At 34.7% G+C, this 18,446-nt stretch overlaps 1 protein-coding gene across 1 annotated transcript in view; it reads right to left on the reverse strand.

Moving 5' to 3' along the window:
* Nucleotides 1–18,446, reverse strand: part of LOC121731267 (probable G-protein coupled receptor 83) — a 67,897-nt gene that overhangs the window by 36,684 nt on the left and 12,767 nt on the right. The window contains exon 2 of the mRNA XM_042120630.1: nt 2,888–2,979. Within this exon, the coding sequence (XP_041976564.1) occupies nt 2,888–2,979 (92 nt within the window). The remainder of the gene's footprint in view (nt 1–2,887; nt 2,980–18,446) is intronic.

Here is an 18,446-nt window from a genome sequence, read left to right on the forward strand (position 1 = left end):
CTCGGCTCAGTACAAAATGTAAGAGACAGCGCGGACGTTCAACTGTTTCTGATCAGAAATTTCGGACAATGTGCGGCTGGGCTAAAGAATTACTCTGGTTATTTTGCCTTCGCACGAATATACTATTCACGTACCAAAGCATCAATTGCCGGTTTGAACTCAAAGGGATTTACTGTTTTCGTTGATACGAACATTTCATTCAATTAGATCCATAGATATAGGGGAGGGCACGTGGAGGAGTCTTGTGGTACATTAAACGATTGTAAATTCATGAGCTTTGAACTTCACGGCTTTAGTCGAAAATCCGACGATTACAAATTCTATGAACGCTAAAGGTACTATTCCGATCTTTGCCGCGGCTTAGCGCGACCGAGGAAGATTCAAATAAATTGCCACTTTATGACGTAGGTTTCATATTATTCTACGCCACTAGCTTTTATGCCACAAGCGGCGGCAGCATGGCAGCACTCGCTTCACAAAATATGTCAGTAGAAAATGAAAAAAATAGCCTATGTCATAAAGTGTCATTTCATCAACATTTTTGTAGGTCGCGGCCATAAAGTTAATATACCTAGCGGAATAGAGAAACAAAGGCCTGAGCAAGAGAGATGTCACTATCAGTAACACTGCGTGGTAAAAAGAGACGTCTGATACATAACAGCAGCACTCTTTTTTTGACGTCCAGTCGGCACGTGCCGCACGTTGACAATTTAATCTCATAGAAATCATGTTCAATCATGCTTGTGTAAGTGTATACGTACACATATTTTTACACACAGATGAAACCAATTTTGGTTTCGTTTGACAGCTCGAGATTGTTGCTCTATTTCGCTAGGTATATCGCTTTATGGTCGCGGCTAACCGCGGCAAAGACCGATAAGTCACTTTAGGACACTGGGGCACTCCCAAAACTACGATACGATTCCGATTTAAGAATTTATCTCAGAAGATTGAGTGAATGTGTTTTAATAGTTTTTTCTTGTTCTAATCTTAAAAATATGACTTGAACATTTTTCGATTTTTGATTGAATGTATTGACATTGCTGGCGGATTTAGATTCAGCCTGGATCGTGATCCATAGGCAGCCATTACACAGTCAATCCAGATCGCGATCCGACCGAGGTCACTCACACAGGACGATCTTGGAGCGACTGAAGCGGCAACCGACGTTCAATCTAGATCATATCAGTCCTCTGAACAAACTCGAATCAAGATCGACATCGCTTTGAGCAAACGTCTTTACGATCCTGTTTAGTTACAAACATGGTGTAGATTTCTACTAAATCGAGTTAATTCGATTCTCGATTGAGTCGGGAGTAAGAGGACTGCTTTGTCTCACATAAAGACTTAAAGGTTTGAATAAGCAAGACGAGACTGTCAGTGACAGCTTAAAGCGTCTCCCAGAGAGATGCGGCCTGCGGTGGCGGTGGCGGTGGCGGTCAGTTGGATGACTTGGCCGCGTGGCCACGTGTGTCTGTGTCGTTCCTAGAACTCTCAAGTCATCCAACTGACTGCCACCGCCACCGCCACCGCAGGCAGTGGTGGCGGTGGCACTGTCTGGGAGACGCTTAATACCGTAAACAGTAATGAGAACTGCTAAATGTCAACTTACTTAGTGCTTATATGGCAAATATAAGCACTTTCGATCCATCGCGAATGAACTGGTTTTTTCATGAGGGTATGAACTGGTTTGCTAAAAAAACTTTTATATATTTTCTTTTAAAAAAGTTCGTACTCGAATATTACGTATACACTATACATGTTCGAAGCGATCTACAAATGAGTAGTCGACCCATCCGATAGCTTCGTCTATTGTAGCTTCAATCTTTATTTATTTAAAGGTCTAAAAAAGATAATCGTATTGTCTACGACCTACTTTAAAAGCATGTTATTATACCTACTCAATATTATACTTTTTACTCGACCTCCGATCGTCAAAATAATATATGCGTTCGCACGCGTGCGTCAGGGCTTATATCGTGAGAAAAGCGATAGATTTTCGCATCAATTTCTAAATTGTAATACGCTCTTGTAAATGTCACCCGCTTATTATTGTATTTGAGAGAAATTGGGTCTATTTTTCGATGATAAAATATTATGTTCTTAATTTTTCTTATGTTGTAAAGCGATTTTCTTCGTCTCGTATAGCATGTCTATTTTATTTGAATGCGAAGATATTGCTATTATAGTCATATTAGCACGTATTACTGTATAAATGCGATAGACGATAGTTAAATCATCATTATTAGCGATGCCATATTCTACGAGTTTCGCGACCACACTATAGTAACCCATACTAATATAAAAATGCGAATGTGTGTCTATCTGTCTACCTGTCTTTCTGTATGTTAGCTCTTCACGCCCAAATCTCTGAACCGATATTGCTGAAATTTGGTCCGGAGATACTTTGAGTCCCTTTTAAGGATAATGGATATTTTTTTATCCCGGTGAAATGTACGGTTCTCGCTCGATAAACTAATTTTGGCGCAGCAGAGTTGCGGGCATCATCTAGTTTCACAATAAAACTTATAATATCAGTAGCCCTAGAATGGCCACCAGTAGAAATGCGAAAGTATAGACAAACTGCGGACATAAACTTAAGGTGCCGTTCCAATCTTTACCGCGGCAAATGGCGACCGACAAAAATTCTATTAAAATGCCACTTTATGATAGGTATATATAATAACTAATATATGTAATAACTAATAAAGTAGGATACCTAGGTATTATTTTAATTTTTAAGGACTATAGTCTGTCATAAAGTGGCATTTTAATTAAATTTTTCGGAACGAAAAAAGATCGGAACGGCACCTTAAGTTTATTTCCACAGACTGTCTATACTTTCGCATTTCTACTGATGGCCATGCTAGGGCTACTAAATACGCACCAAGGGTTTCATTTACGGCTGTGTGTCCCAAGTAGTCATCTATTGTGGTGTTCTTTGCCCAGTCCGCGTCGTCATCTGTGGTACTTGTTGTGCTGAAACAAAATCATTAACGTCATCGTCTAAAAAAATTGCAATCTATGGAGGAAATGATAAGCCTCTAGAAGTAAGTCAAAGATTTTAAAGGTATGGCCTGAAACGTAGTGAGACTTTTTTACTCAGAAAATTACTTTAGAAATATTGAAATCCACAAAACAATTGTTATTGATTTCAATATAAAAAATATCTTGTTACAATTTATAACACTACAACACTATATTAATAAAAATAACGTATGTACATTGTACAGAGTACATACGTTTTTTTAAAAGTATAGTGTTATCTATACATCTATACATCTATACTCTATACATATAAATAAAATTGGAGTGTCTGTTTGTAATATTGAAAGAACCGTTTTTTACTAGATGCATATGAATGTATATAGGGTACATACACCAAAACAACATTTTTTACAATTTTTGTCTGTATGTCTGTCTGTCTGTTTGTTCCGGCTAATCTCTGAAATGGCTGGAGCGATTTTGACGGGACTTTTTTTGGCACATAGATGATGTAGTAAGGCATAACTTAGGCTACTTTTTAACCAACTTCCGAAAATGAGGAGGATATTATATTTCACTTTTTTATATTGGTTCACGGACAACTCCGTCGTTTGTATACCGATTTCCAAAATTCTTTTGTTGTTGTATGAGATTTAGCCCGAATTTGGTAACATGATCACAAAAGTGGTGATCTGATGATGTAATCCATGAGAAATCGACGGGACTCCTTAAAATTTATATGGAAACATAATATAGTGATTTTACATTTTTCTAAAGGATTTTAAGCTTAAACTACCAAAAAATAAGAATTTGCGCCGAAGTACACCCTGGTTCCGAAGGTGCTGTACAGAACTCTTGAATCCGTATAGATAAATGTTCGGCAATTTTGGCGTTGTTTCAAACTTGTTGTTTTTTTTAACAATCAAAAGCATATCATTGTGTCAATGTGTCAATAATACTAATCAAACAATCATCATCATCATCTACTATGAATTATTAATTAATACTTTTTACTTAGTTCATTTAAGAAAATTACTATCCTTTTTTATATATTTATTTTATATATAATAAATATCTATTATTATATAATATTTACCTTGAAAGTCGGTTTCAATTTTTGTTTAAAAATTGAAACCGAAATAATTTTACACTTATTCGTTATCCTTAAGATTTTCTATACAGTCTTGGCGTTTTTATCTACAACTTTAGGTTCATGAAAAGTGACCAGCTGGCCGATTCTGTATCGTACATGTGTGAGTTAATAACTGAGTTAGTAACGAAACGGAGGAGTGAGTAACGGAAAGTGCCAGTTTTTGTATTCACTTGCCTACAAAAGTGAGACTTTCCATTGCTCACTCCTCCGTTTCGTTACTAACTCGGTGATTAACTCACAAATGTACGATACAGAATCGGCCAGCAGATCAACTACTTAACAAGATCCCATTTTCACTATTTGGGTAAGGAAGGGGAAAATTTCTCTCCTTTTCATTTTCTTTTTTTATCACATTTTGCTGACGCGGACGAAGTCGCGGGCAACAGCTTGTTATATAGGTATATACTTTCTAGCTCTACATAATAGTATTCTACATATTTGTGTTAGCAGTGAAACTTCTGTCCACAATCGTGACGTGACGCAATATTATTATTTTTCATGACGCGACCTTTTTCACCAATGAGTTTCTAAAATACTAGAGTAGCAATGTCTTACAAAAGATTCTCAGAAATGCGTAACCACTTTTTTGTTCAAAAGACAATGTCAAGTCATATATTCGTTATGTCATTATGTATGTGAGATATGCCTGCAGGCATCTTCGAAGTGGCAACGCGTTGCTACCGTAAACTTCCAATCTAGTTACGTTAGTAACATAGAATATCATTGTTTTTCACTCTCAACACGCCTGAAGTTTCACTTTGAAATTTCAAACGACTGAAATAACAAAATCAAATACTAAATTTTCTGGAACATCAAAATATGGCAAGCAGAACTTTCGCTTACTGACAAAACAATTTATTGTTACAATAATAAAAATGTCCAACCAATTTCCCAACCGAAACTTTTGGCATCATAAATTAGTATTTAAATTTGCATATTTCGGGTCACTTCTGAAATTTATTTTGTAATGAAATTTATAAATCAATTTGTTACTCCCATGGACAGGCAATTTTTCCTACTTACTAAATCGAGTGTCCGATCTCAAATATTATAATATTACCTAATAATGTAAGTCGCAACTGAAGAAAACGTGGATCTTTTCATCATTAGTGTTTTCAGCTTCTTTAGACAATAAAACAATTTGAAAGACTTTCAAAGTGATATAGATTGTACCTACGTAAGTGCTGTAAGAACTTTCATTAAAATGTCTAAACTTTGGAAATGCTTATAGAATTTCTTCGTGAAAAATATTTTCACCCTAAGTAGGTATTACGTGGTCTTTTACAATACACTTTACCCAAAAACAGTTAAAGACTTAATTTTTTAGGTATTTAGAAAAAATAAATAATAAATATAAAACAAAAAAGCTTTAATAAGTATAATTAATTTTGAATCGAAAAAGGAAAGACATTCTCAGAAAAAAATAAATAGAAAATACTACAGAACATACATTAATTATTTTAAGCCGCAAATCTATCTCATAAAGTACACTAAGAACGAAAATTACACCACAAGTTCCCTGGCTGACATGTTCACGAAGTGTAATCTTTTATGACAACAAGTTCGCAAGGACAAGTCCCTACTTTGGTTACATTACTTGTGAGTCGTTACTAAGCCCGTCTTTACATTTTGATACAAACATATAAACATTCGTCTTGAATAAGAATACCAAAGAATGTAATATTTAATGTTCTTTCCACACTTTTATGTATAAAAATCTTTGTCTGAGTTACCAAAGCTTATGTTATTTTATTACTTTGGATAATTTTTAAATAAATAAGTATAGGAATACATTTATTTTGTCAAAAGACCATACACAAAACAGAAATAATAATAATAATATAACAAGCTACATTTGTATATAATATTATGTTACGCTCAAAGACCGAAAACGCTCAGTGAGCGAAAAAATAGCTCACAACGCGTTGTGGTCATAGTGAAACGGCCACGACGCGTTCTGGTAATCACAGCGTGGCTGACGTGCTACTCGACCACAACGCGTTGTGGTAATCGAGAAAAGACATGACGCGTTGAGCATTTAAAAACAGCCACGACGCGAATTCGTGTTGTGGCCCTAATGAAAACGGGCAACAACGCGTTCTGAAACCAGGCCAGTTACGCAGGAGTAATTTTATAGCGCCCAAGTGTGTGCGCAATACACAAGAGCACTCTGGTTTCAATGAAACCAGGCCAATTACGCAGGAGTAATTTCAAGTAAACAATTGTATTTTAAATAAAAAACTAACACAATGTAAACAATAGAAGTACTTATCAGTAGAAATTGTCCTGTATACTGTAAGCACGGGGGAACTTAAAAAAAAGTTTTACAAGAATAGTTAAAAGCGAGCTTGCTGTTATTATGTTTTTGCATTTTCATCGGTTTTTAATATGCGCTTTTGAATAACAAAATGTGGGTCAAACTTCACTCGCAAGACCGAACTGATCCACAATAAGTTTTAAGTCATACAAAGCTTGAAGGTATTATTAACTTTCGTTTTGAAACAAAAATATTGATACTCGTATTCAGTAATAATGTAACAAACATTCGAATTTATTTATTTATTAGTAACTATTAGGACCAATTAACGGCTAATTAAATTAGATACTACATGAAGTGATAGTAAAGATTGTAACGACAGAAAAACATAATAAAAATGACCGGACATTAAACATTTTCGGGTTAGATTACTGTTCATGTAGAGCGATTCGGCCCAATGATGTCACCACGAGCCCCTAGCCAACACATTTTCTTTATCGCTTCTTTATGGAATCGCCGATTAAAAATGTATGCAATTGACATAAGCATTCGATAATAATATATTTTTTTTTATGAAATAAGGGGCAAACGAGCAAACGGGTCACCTGATGGAAAGCAACTTCCGTCGCCCATGGACACTCGCAGCATCAGAAGAGCTGCAGGTGCGTTGCCGGCCTTTTAATAGGGAATAGGGTAATAGGGGAAGGTAGGGATGGAAAGTAAACGGAATAAGGGAGGGTAGGCAAAGGGTAGGGGATTGGGCCTCCGGTAAACTCACTCACTCGGCGAAACACAGCGCAAGCGCTGTTTCACGCCGGTTTTCTGTGAGGACGTGGTATTTCTCCGGTCGAGCCGGCCCATTCGTGCCGAAGCATGGCTCTCCCACGTCACTAACGTCCACGTCGTAATATGTCGAAGTCGTCATAATATGACTCATAATAATAATTATCATGTCAATTCCACGATCCATCACACTTTCATCGGCGATTCTATAAAGAAGCGATAAAGAAAATATTGTGTTGGCTAAGGAGCTCCTGGTGACATCATTGGGCCGAATCGCTCTACCTGAACAGTATCCATTTAATCCATTTGTGTTCCATCGTCGAAAAGGTGTAACCCAGTAGTTCATAATATTGTCTTCAGATTACATTTTTTAAATAATATTATGTTGTGCTTAAAGAAATTTAAGCTTATTGTCGCTGCTGTACTGTACCTAGTTGGAAGAATAGTTATCAAAACATAATGACTGTGTTTTGTTAACTTTTGATCAAAGAAATTTAAATACTGTCAAAATTAAAATACCTTATAAAATTTATATTAATTTTCTTTAATACTATCGTCTTTTGTGAAACAACATAGAGCTTAATAATGTTTGATAAAGTCTTCTTGAAAGAGCTTGCTTTGGAGCAAACTTAATTAATGTGATGCACTATCTGCTGCCGCCTTAATCCCCGCTGATAAAAGTCTAGGACTCCAGGACGTCTAGGAGAATCTTTCTTATCTATTGTATAACATGTGCTAATCTAAGTAAAATGTACACGTGCTTACAGTTAATTATTATTATTATGTAATTAAATGTAAGCATAAATGTACAATGTATAAATCTATGAATAGCAGATTCAAAGTTTTTCATAGGTTCACTGTACGGTGTAAGTACACATTGGGCCAACGTGTGGACTGAAAAGGTACAGTTAGAAATGCTCAAAAATAGCATGCTTATTAGCATGCTGTTAGAACTCGATAGATTTGCTGCAGCGAAAAACTGATCGATACGTCTACTAGCATGGTGCTTAAGGTTCGCGCTCACTTTGTCGGCGCGTGCCGGGGTGTGCCGGGGCGGGTCGGGGCGCAGCGCAGCGCAAAATGCGCTATAGCACACTATTGCCGGGTCGGGTCCCATCACATTGACGGATTTTAACGCTCACTGTGCCGGGGCGTGCCGAGGCGGGTCGGCGCGCAACGCATTGACGGATTTTGAGCCGAGGCTTGCCGGGCCACATCGCATCACATCCGCGCGCCGCTTGCTATAGCACACTGTTGCCGGGGCGCAGCGGGTCGTGTCGGGCCGTGTCGCATTGACGGAAATCCGCCTAGCAAAAATCCGCGCCGATGCGCCCCGACACAGTGTGCGATACGCGCATCCGCTTCCATACAAATTGTATGGAGGCGGATTTTTGCGATGCGCCCCGGCACCCTGAGCCCCGTCTCAGTGTGCTCACTCCTTAAAACCACGCCCGTGCCGCCACCCGTGCCGCCACCCGTGCCGCCACCCGTGCCGCCACCCGTGCCGCCACCCGTGCCGCCACCCGTGCCGCCACCCTTGCCGCCACCCGTGCCGCCACCCGTGCCGCAGGTAGCATGCTCGAAAATCGCAAGCCTGTCGATTTTTGAGCATGCCCGAAATAATCATGCTTATTTTGAGCATTGCATGTCGACATACATGCTCGTAATCAGCAAATAATAAAAATTATAAAAAATATAATATATATAATATACAATGTGTCCCGACACTCGTGTCCGATCCTTTAATGTCGTGATCTATGGCATATTTTATCGACAAATTGGCCCTCAAATTTTTTTTCTCTCTCAAGGTTGTAAAATGGCAGCCATTTTAGTTTTTCTCGGGCTTTCACACTAATCTGACCAGAACTGCTCTTGTAAATATCCTATGAAGATAAAAAAGGTCTCATTTGATAGCTGAATTTATGGACTACGCTTACATAGGCAATATGTTATAAATTTCGTAGAATTAAACATAGAAAAACCCAAGTTTAGAAAAAAAAAAAGTGTATTTTTTATGAATGGCTTTTTGTGGAAAATCTAGCAGATTAAACTGGTTCTTTTTTATTTTAAATAGAAGAAGTTTTCATCTTCTAAAATTCTTTTACTTCAATGCTCTAAGTCAGATAGTTTAGAAGTTACAACGATTTTCTTATGATGAGGTGGTCAGATTAGTATGAAGCCAGAGAATTTTTTTTTCAAAAGTTGGAGAAAAATTTTTTTAACTCATGATGTATGGCTTATATTAGTGACAAATTGGCTCCCAAATTATTTTTTTCTCCAACTTTTGAAAAAAATTTTTTTTCTCTGGCTTCATACTAATCTGACCTGATCTGCCACTTTACAACCTTGAGAGAGAAAAAAAATTTGAGGGCCAATTTGTCGATAAAATATGCCATAGATCACGACATTAAAGGATCGGACACCGGTGTCGGGACACATTGTATAATAATAATTAATAATAATAAAAAAATAATAAAACCTACAATGTAAAATAGGAGTAATAAAATAAAATACTGCTATTTACCTACAAACTGTAATTCGAAATATTATCTAAAGATTTCTTCGACATATATATTTTTAGGAGTGTACGAGTATATTTTATAAGTGTACGAGTATATTTTATTTGTCCCAATTTTCCTACGAAGCGTTCCGAGAGAAATGTGAAACCTTTTCTAGGTAAACAGTTTTGCACAAAGATTTGCACAGCTGCTAAGTGCCATAAATGTATTTTATATTCGTCTTATTGTTACATTTCTTCACGTACCCTTTAGGAACATAATATTTCATCTTGTTTTGCATCTGATCGAAATAAAATAACATTTTTATGTTGTTGAAATACTCTTGTAGTACTCATAATAGTTCATTTTTTAAAGTTTTCTTTGTGTAAAATTAAATTATTTTTGAAAAGCTTGTTTTAGTATATTGCTATTTCTTTCTGTAGTTTCGGGTTTAACGTAAACATTCATGATAATTAAAACAGAAATGTTGAAATTTTAATCGGTCACGCCTAGCAAGCCTAGAGCAATGTCAAATAATGTCACAGATAAGCAACATTTGGTTCGTGCGGTTGTAACTTTATTATTGCTTCGATCACTAATAGCTAAATATATATTAGTAATCGAAGTATTATTGTGATATATTAGAATCATTATCATAATACGGAATCTAATTTTCCGTCGTATGTCGATAGACACTTCTGAATTAAGATCGATGTCACTTCGAATATAACATGAGTTATGTACTGTGAGGAACGCAATACATAATAAGTAAGGTTTATGTTGATAAAATAAAATACTATACATATATTATATGATAATAAGACTAGACAGTAGACACTAAACACTGTTGAGATAACATGTGGTCACAAATCATTTTCTTTTGATTGGTGTGCCTTCCCGAAATTTCGTAACGAAAAAACCTAACCGAACCAAGAACATAATATAATTTTAAATGAAAAAAAAAAATGTTTTCCTCATTATATTATTATGGAAATACTCTCAACAAAAAACATGTCTGTCCCTACAATTTCATACAAAAACAATTAATAATTCTGTCGTTCATGCGAGACGATATCTATCGTACTGAAATACATTAAATTCATCTCAAATGGACATATTTTTCATCTATGGACATATTTTTATTGCGTCGTAAACGATAATTACAATAATATGCCGTTATATTTTACAACGAAATTATATAGGGTGTAAAAAACAAAGTGGTAACTGATAATACTATAGGATGTGTACATACACCCTAAAAAATTTTAGTCTGGAACATTCCCTTATAATAATTATATAGTACACTATGTAAGTTGCAGCGCTTAAAGACCTAATTTTTTTTTAATTTGTATGGAGAAGCGCCCTCGGAGTGTCATGAATATGTACCCATACGAAAGTAAAAAAAAGTTATTTTCAGTGCTGCTACTTTCACAGTCAACTCTTTACCCCGACTTATCATGTTTTAATACACCATGTCTATACAGCGTTTTAAAGTGTCATAAAGCGGGTTAGCTGATAATATAAGGGTCCGGTTAGAATAGTATAATTTATAAACTAATATGACTAAAATCAGACATGTTTTTCCTTCTTTCGGCATCTTTTACAACACATAGACACAATGTGACAATGATATTCTATGTTACTAACGTAACTAGATTGGAAGTTTACGGTAGCAACGCGTTGCCACTTCGAAGATGCCTGCAGGCATATCTCACATACATAATGACATAACGAATATATGACTTGACATTGTCTTTTGGACAAAAAAGTGGTTACGCATTTCTGAGAATCTTTTGTAAGACATTGCTACTCTAGTATTTTAGAAACTCATTGCAATGTGACATAGACGTCACGTCAAACTTATGATATAAAAAAGAAGGGCTGTTTCGTCGCGGGTAAAAAATGGAGCTGTCTTTCGAATGAACAAAATATACCTACACAGTTTACACTGTACCCTCTTTGACTTTTTTATTATGTAATAGACAAAATGTGTGGGATTTCGTGAATTGAATCTATGAAATCAATGCGAAGAGAGTGGGCGGTAATAGCCACACACGCATAAAATTTATGCGTGGAGTTAAATTTAGCCTTTTCTTAATTAATAAGAAAAGGCTAAATTTAACTTCATAATATGGATATTATATTTTATCATTTGTTATGAATTGATCCAGGAAAATTAAATAAAACGGCGGTTCCTTTTTTTGGCCAAAAATAAGAGAAACTTATTTTTTTTAATATGTAGTAATCTATATAATATATAAAAATGGATTTTCAATTGCGTTTATAACGCTAAAACTCTAAAACTCTAAAACGCTAAAATGGCTGAACGGATTGGGCTGATTTTAGTCTGAAAATATTCGTAGAAGCCCAGGGAAGGTTTTAAAGTGACACGAAGTTCACCGGGACAGAGTGGTGAATAAAAATATTCTCATCAAAGTTCAGGTTTTTTAAATTGTAAGTATCCATTATTATGCAAACATTTTGTTGAAAAGTTAAATTATATTTTTCTGAGGTATTTTTAGCAACATTAAAAGAAGACAAATCGTTTTATTCTTTTCATGAGAAGCCTCCGCAAAAAGATGTTGTGCAATCGCAATCGTCGACTGAATAAGATTTTCACAAAGAGACCGACAATTCGTTGCAATGAAATTGGACAGGAAAAGAGCGGATCGTAAAAAATAATTACATTTAACTGCGAGAATTTTCCGACATTTCTATGTTGAATATTAAGAGTCCGTATACGAATTTTTGCCGAAATTTTGAAGAAAACGACAGAAATAATCTATAGTTGAGTAAAAAAATATGTAACTCGCCAAAATTTTAGAGAAAATGGGCAAATAATTGCTGTTAATTTCGGCAACTTGGAGCTGTAATTCATAAAAAGAAAACGACAGAAATAATTAGAAAAAAGATAAAATTCTATTCAATTCGAGAAAAAAGAAAAAAAACAAATTGTGCCAAAAAACACGAATCAAAACAACCTAAATCTCACATTATATTACTCGCCACAAGGCTAATGTGAGACTTAGGTTGTTTTGAATCGTGTTTTTTGGCACAATTTGCTTTTCTTTTTTTTTTCTTTTTTCTCGAATTGAATAGAATTTTATCTTTAGATTATTTCTGTCGTTTTCTTTTTATGAATTACAGCTCCAAGTTGCCGAAATTAACAGCAATTATTCGCCCATTTTCTCTAAAATTTTGGCGAGTTACATATTTTTTTACTCAACTATTTCATATTAAAGTGGTAAAAAGTAATTCCAACATTGTATAGACGACTTTCTCAACAGTACATTGTATTTTTTTCATACCGTTAAGACGTCAATACAATCCATAAACAGGTGATATTCTAAACCTTTTACAGCAAAAATCACAAAACTGTCGCGGGTTTGAGTTGGATTATTTAAAAATACTTAAAAAAAAACAAAAATCTAGCTCCAACATTAGATTATAATTGAAATGATCTTACATATTGTGCATTAAAACTTATAGAAATACTGTATTTTAACTATTAAATCACGTTTGTTAATCAGCGAAATCGGCAAAATTTCGTATACGGACTTTTAAAAAAAAAAACACTAATTGAACTTTAAAAACCTTAGCCATTAACCAACCTTGGTTAATTAAATTCTTAAAATGTATTTTAATTATTATTGCAATGTTTTGTAATTGTAAAGTATAACGCATATACGAGTATATTACTTATTATCCTTATATTTTAACGATTACATTTTCAGCTTACTTCCAAAAAATTATTATAGAATGAAAAATCGAGCATATTTTTATGAAACAACTAAAATTATTTAAAGATGTTTTTTTAAAGAGTCAAATAAATAGAGATATTATAAAACTTATGAGAATTAATCGCATCAGCTCTTGAAAGCAAACAACAATATCTCTTTAACTTCAACAATTAGACATTTTCTCTTAGCGCCAATGTTTGCTACACTACGATAATATTTACATTGATAATACGGCCAGCGTTAGACACCAATTTGTTTTACACTTATCTCTCAAGGAGAAATCGTATGTTAATTAAAGGGATAACAGTCATATTACTTAAACCAAAATAAAAATGTTTTGGCTGTTTAGTCGGTTACCTTAAAACATTAACTTTGACATGATTATTATTAGATTAGTCTCTGCATTAAATGTTTCTTTCACCCTAAAAAGTAGTGTTTCCGTAGGACCCCAATAACTAGGTTCACAGAAAAAGCTAGAACATTGTAATAAGTACCAATAAAAAAATATTAGGGGGTACCCAAGAGGAGAAAATAACTAAATTAATACAAAGTCAATAATCGAGTCTCTCTTGAAAATGTTATACAAGAAACAAGCAGAACATAATATTACCTGCAAAACAGTTTATGTATATAATGGATATTATACATATATACAAATAATGGATAGGTTGTTTTGCGAAAAGCGGCTGCCAACGGATATTAGGTAGTACGCGTCAAAGGGGCAGGATTTCAATATCGCCTTTACATGTAACCTCACCTACTGCATCTCATTTACTGCTTTAAAATTAATGGATTCTTATATTAGAGAACTAAAGCCAAACCACGTGATAGGTTACTGACGTTTATAATTCCTATTTTAAAAAAAATCAGGCTATACAAACAGGCCAAGTCAAATTCGAAGAACATCAGCGTGGGATATGAGCGTTTCGTATGGATATCGGGCAATCTGACTCATGAATTAGAGATTCGTGTGCAATGCACGATTTCCCGATTAAAGAATAAAAAAACCGGCAAGTGCGAGTTGGACTCCCCATGAAGGGTTCCGCAGCAGCAATAAGGTTTATTTTTATGAAATTAAAAGGTTTTTGATTTATTTTTATATTTCAGTTGATTTAATGAAAGTTAAATTAAGGTTTACCATTTATGACGTATAAAAAAACTACATGCTAGATCTAGTTCAAACCAATTTTCGTTGGTAGTTTTTATAGTAATGTGCATCATATATTTTTTTTAGAATCATCATGCCCCTACTTTAGAAGTTAGAGGGGGGAGGACATTTTACCACTTTGGAAGAGTCTCCCTCGCAAACTATTGAGGTTAGAAAAAATGATATTAGAAATCTCAATATGATTTTTGAAGACGTATCCATAAATACCCCACACGCATCGGTTACATGAAAAAAATTTTTTTTTGTTTCAGTTGTTCCTATGGGGACCCCTAATATTTTTGATAATTTTTCCATTTTTGTATCAAAATCTTAATGCGGTTCACAGACTACATCTACTTACTAAGTTTCAATAGTATAGCTCTTATAGTTTCGGAGAAAAGTGGCTGTGACATACGGACGGACAGACAGACAGACAGACAGACATGACGAATCTATAAGGGTTCCGTTTTTGCCATTTAGCTACGGAACCCTAAAAATGGCTTTAAAGCTATCTTTTAACCTTTGATAGTTATTATTGTTCGTAATTTCGGCTTTTATATTCATGATGAATATTTGACCTTCATAAATGTGGGGCCAGGTTTATAATATTATACGAGTAGGCTATAATAATTATACATTATTATCTATATTCTATACTTAATATTATAAAGCGGAAGAGTTTGTTTGTTTGTTTGAACGCACTAATCTCAGGATCTACTGGTCCGATTTGAAAAATTCTTTCAGTGTTAGATAGCCCATTTATTGAGAAAAGGTATAAGCTATATTTTATCACGCTAAGACTAATATTAGCGAAGAAATAGAGGATAATGTAGAAAAATGGGGGAAATTATTTGCAAGGGCTTATTTGAACGTGCTAATCTCAGGAACTACTGGTTCGATTTGGAAAATTCTTTCAGTGTTAGATAGTACATATATCAAGGAAGGATATAGGTTATATTTTTTACGTTAAGACTGAAGTGAAGAAATGGAGGAAAATGTGGAAAAAACGGAGGAAATTATTTGAAAGGGCTTATCTCACGAACTACTGGAGCAATTTTTCTGTTATTTGGCACAAATAAGAAGTAGACCACGAAAGATCATAGGCTATTTTTTGTGAACTAATTTGTCTGTGAAATATCTAATTTGCGCGGGCGAAGCCGCGCGGAACGTCTAGTATAAATTGTTTAACAAGGTGAATATTTTCATAAAAAGAAATACAATAATTTATATTTTATACATTACATATTATATTGTGTACGAAAAACATTGTGTCCAAAACTAAATAAGTGCATGCAAATATTTTTAGTTTTATCAGCTGACTGATATCGCTCAGTGACTGACGCGCGCGTTCCTCTGTTATCCTGTTATCTAAACGCGTGTCAGGCTCTGATTTTCATTAACCTACAATTTTATAATGTTCTAAAATATAAACATATCAATATGTCACAGTGTTTGTGCGTGAACTCCTCCAAAACGGTTCACAGTTTAACCGATTTTATTGAAATTTTGAATGTACATTCGTTAGACCTGAGAATAGGTCTACTTTTTATATTGATACCAGAAAATATAATTTATATGGCAAAACAACGTATGCCGGGACTACATTTTGTGCTTGTCCACTTGGGTTCATGACATTTTTAAGGAAATAAAAGACTGATGAGGCTGTCAACTTACCAAATGTTCAACCTCATGCTGTGATTGATGGCAAATAATAAAAAAGAAATTCAATATTTACGCCCGAATATATTCTACTACAACTAAAATTCGCGTAAGTATTCTATTTAGGTTATTTTTTAATATTTATTTTAATAGATTTTAGATTTTAGCACTTAAGTCTTTTTCGGGTCTAACAGTATCCCTATACCAACTTTCATTAAAATCAGTTTATTTGTTTAAGCGTCAAGAGTTTACATACTTTTAATAATTTTAAGGGTAAAGGCTTACAAACCTATCCCAATTTTTTTGGTTCAATAATTAAAGTCGACGGAGCCGCTTTGGTTCACAAAAAATAACCACAATGGCTAAGGCGGCTATCTAATGGAGGCACTTCACATGGCTATTTGTATTTGCTATTAGCTATTTGTTGTATTTGGCAAAATTATTGACGAATACACAAACAAGCAAATAAAGGCAAATACGGCCTTCCACACATGGGCGTCAAATACCAAACTTTTACTTGATTTTCTTTACTTGCCTATTTGACTCCTTTGATGTGCGTCAAAAACCGACAAAGGTACGGATACGTGTTTTTGGTATTGGTCATATTTGTCAAATAGGCAATAAGGAGAATATTTGTCAAACATACCGTCCACACATGGTGATTGTTTGGCGAATACATCAAATACGCAAATACAAATAGTCATATTGTGAAGTGCCTCCATAACCTAACCCAATCAAGTCATATTGGGCCAACATTGCTATTAATTACCTTATAAGAATTATATTATACTGTTCTTATTCAATACTTTTGGAATGATAAATTATCGTCCCCACGTACCCCTAGATTAATTATACACATACCTATACAATACCATAATCTATACTTTTTAATATTATAATTCTGCAGAGTTTGTAAGTTTGTTTGTTTGTTTGTTTGAACGCGCTAATCTCAGGAACTACTGGTCCGATTTGAAAAATTCTTTCAGTGTTAGATAGCCCATTTATCGAGGAAGGCTATAGGCTAAATTTTATCACGCTAAGACTAATAGAAGCGAAGAAATAGAGAAAAATGTGGAAAAAACGGGGGGAAATTATTTGATAGGTCTTATTTGAACGCGCTAATCTCAGGAACCACTGGTCTGATTTGAAAAATTCTTTCAGTGTTAGATAACCCATTGATTGAGGAAGGTTATAGGCTATATTTTATCACGCTAAAACTAATAATAGCGAAGAAATAGAGGAAAGTGTGGAAAAAACGGGGGGAAATTATTTGAAAGGGCTTATTTGAACGCGCTAATCTCAGGAACTACAGGTCCGATTTAAAAATTCTTTCAGTGTTTGATAGCCTATTTATCGATGAAGGCTATAAGCTATATTTTATTATTCTAAGACTAATATTTTTGTTATTTGGCAAACATGAAGAAAGACCACGTTAAGGGACATAGGCTTTTTTTTTTGCGGAAAAATGTAGGGTCACGTGAAATTCCTAAATTACGCAAGCAAAGCTGCGCGGAACATCTATATATTATAATAAAATCGTAGGAAAGTCAATTCTGTACATTGAATATTTTTGTACAATAAATAATACTTGGGACCTGACCTACTATACTAACGCGGACGAAGGCGCTGGCAACAGCTAGTATTATCTATTCTGTGACAATACGGTGAAATCCCTAATACAATGAATTATTAGGTCGGTCCAACATATTATAGTCATATATGTCTATTGTCTACTTATTAACAGTAAATCAGGATGACATTGACCGATGCGAAAAGAGACCGAGAAAGGCTTTGATAAAATAATATATCGTTTCCTTCTTTGTTAACCTTCAAGCGGTCGCGCGACGTCGAATCGACTCCCCTCAATACATTTTCGTTGATATTATGGATATTTCTCGTTGAATCCGTATCATTCTCTCAGTAGCTTTTCATAATTTATCTATCTACCAAATAAATAGCTTACACTCACTCTTCGCACCCCTTTTGCAGCAAGGAGCTCAATTATTTTGGTCTCGGCGCCGGCGTCGAAAAGACTCCGCGCGCCTCTCTTATAATTTTATATGCGCTTTTCATAATATTATAATTGTAACAAATTTTATGTTTATTTATAAAACTAAGTCATCGTTGACCGATAACATAGAGTTTTATTGCTAGATGAAGAAAAAATTGAACTAGGATAAGAAAATTCTGATCACTTTTTCTGCCCCCTGTTCACACAAGATAA

This window comes from Aricia agestis, chromosome 10 (assembly GCF_905147365.1).
Source record: "Aricia agestis chromosome 10, ilAriAges1.1, whole genome shotgun sequence".
Classification (NCBI taxonomy): domain Eukaryota; kingdom Metazoa; phylum Arthropoda; class Insecta; order Lepidoptera; family Lycaenidae; genus Aricia; species Aricia agestis.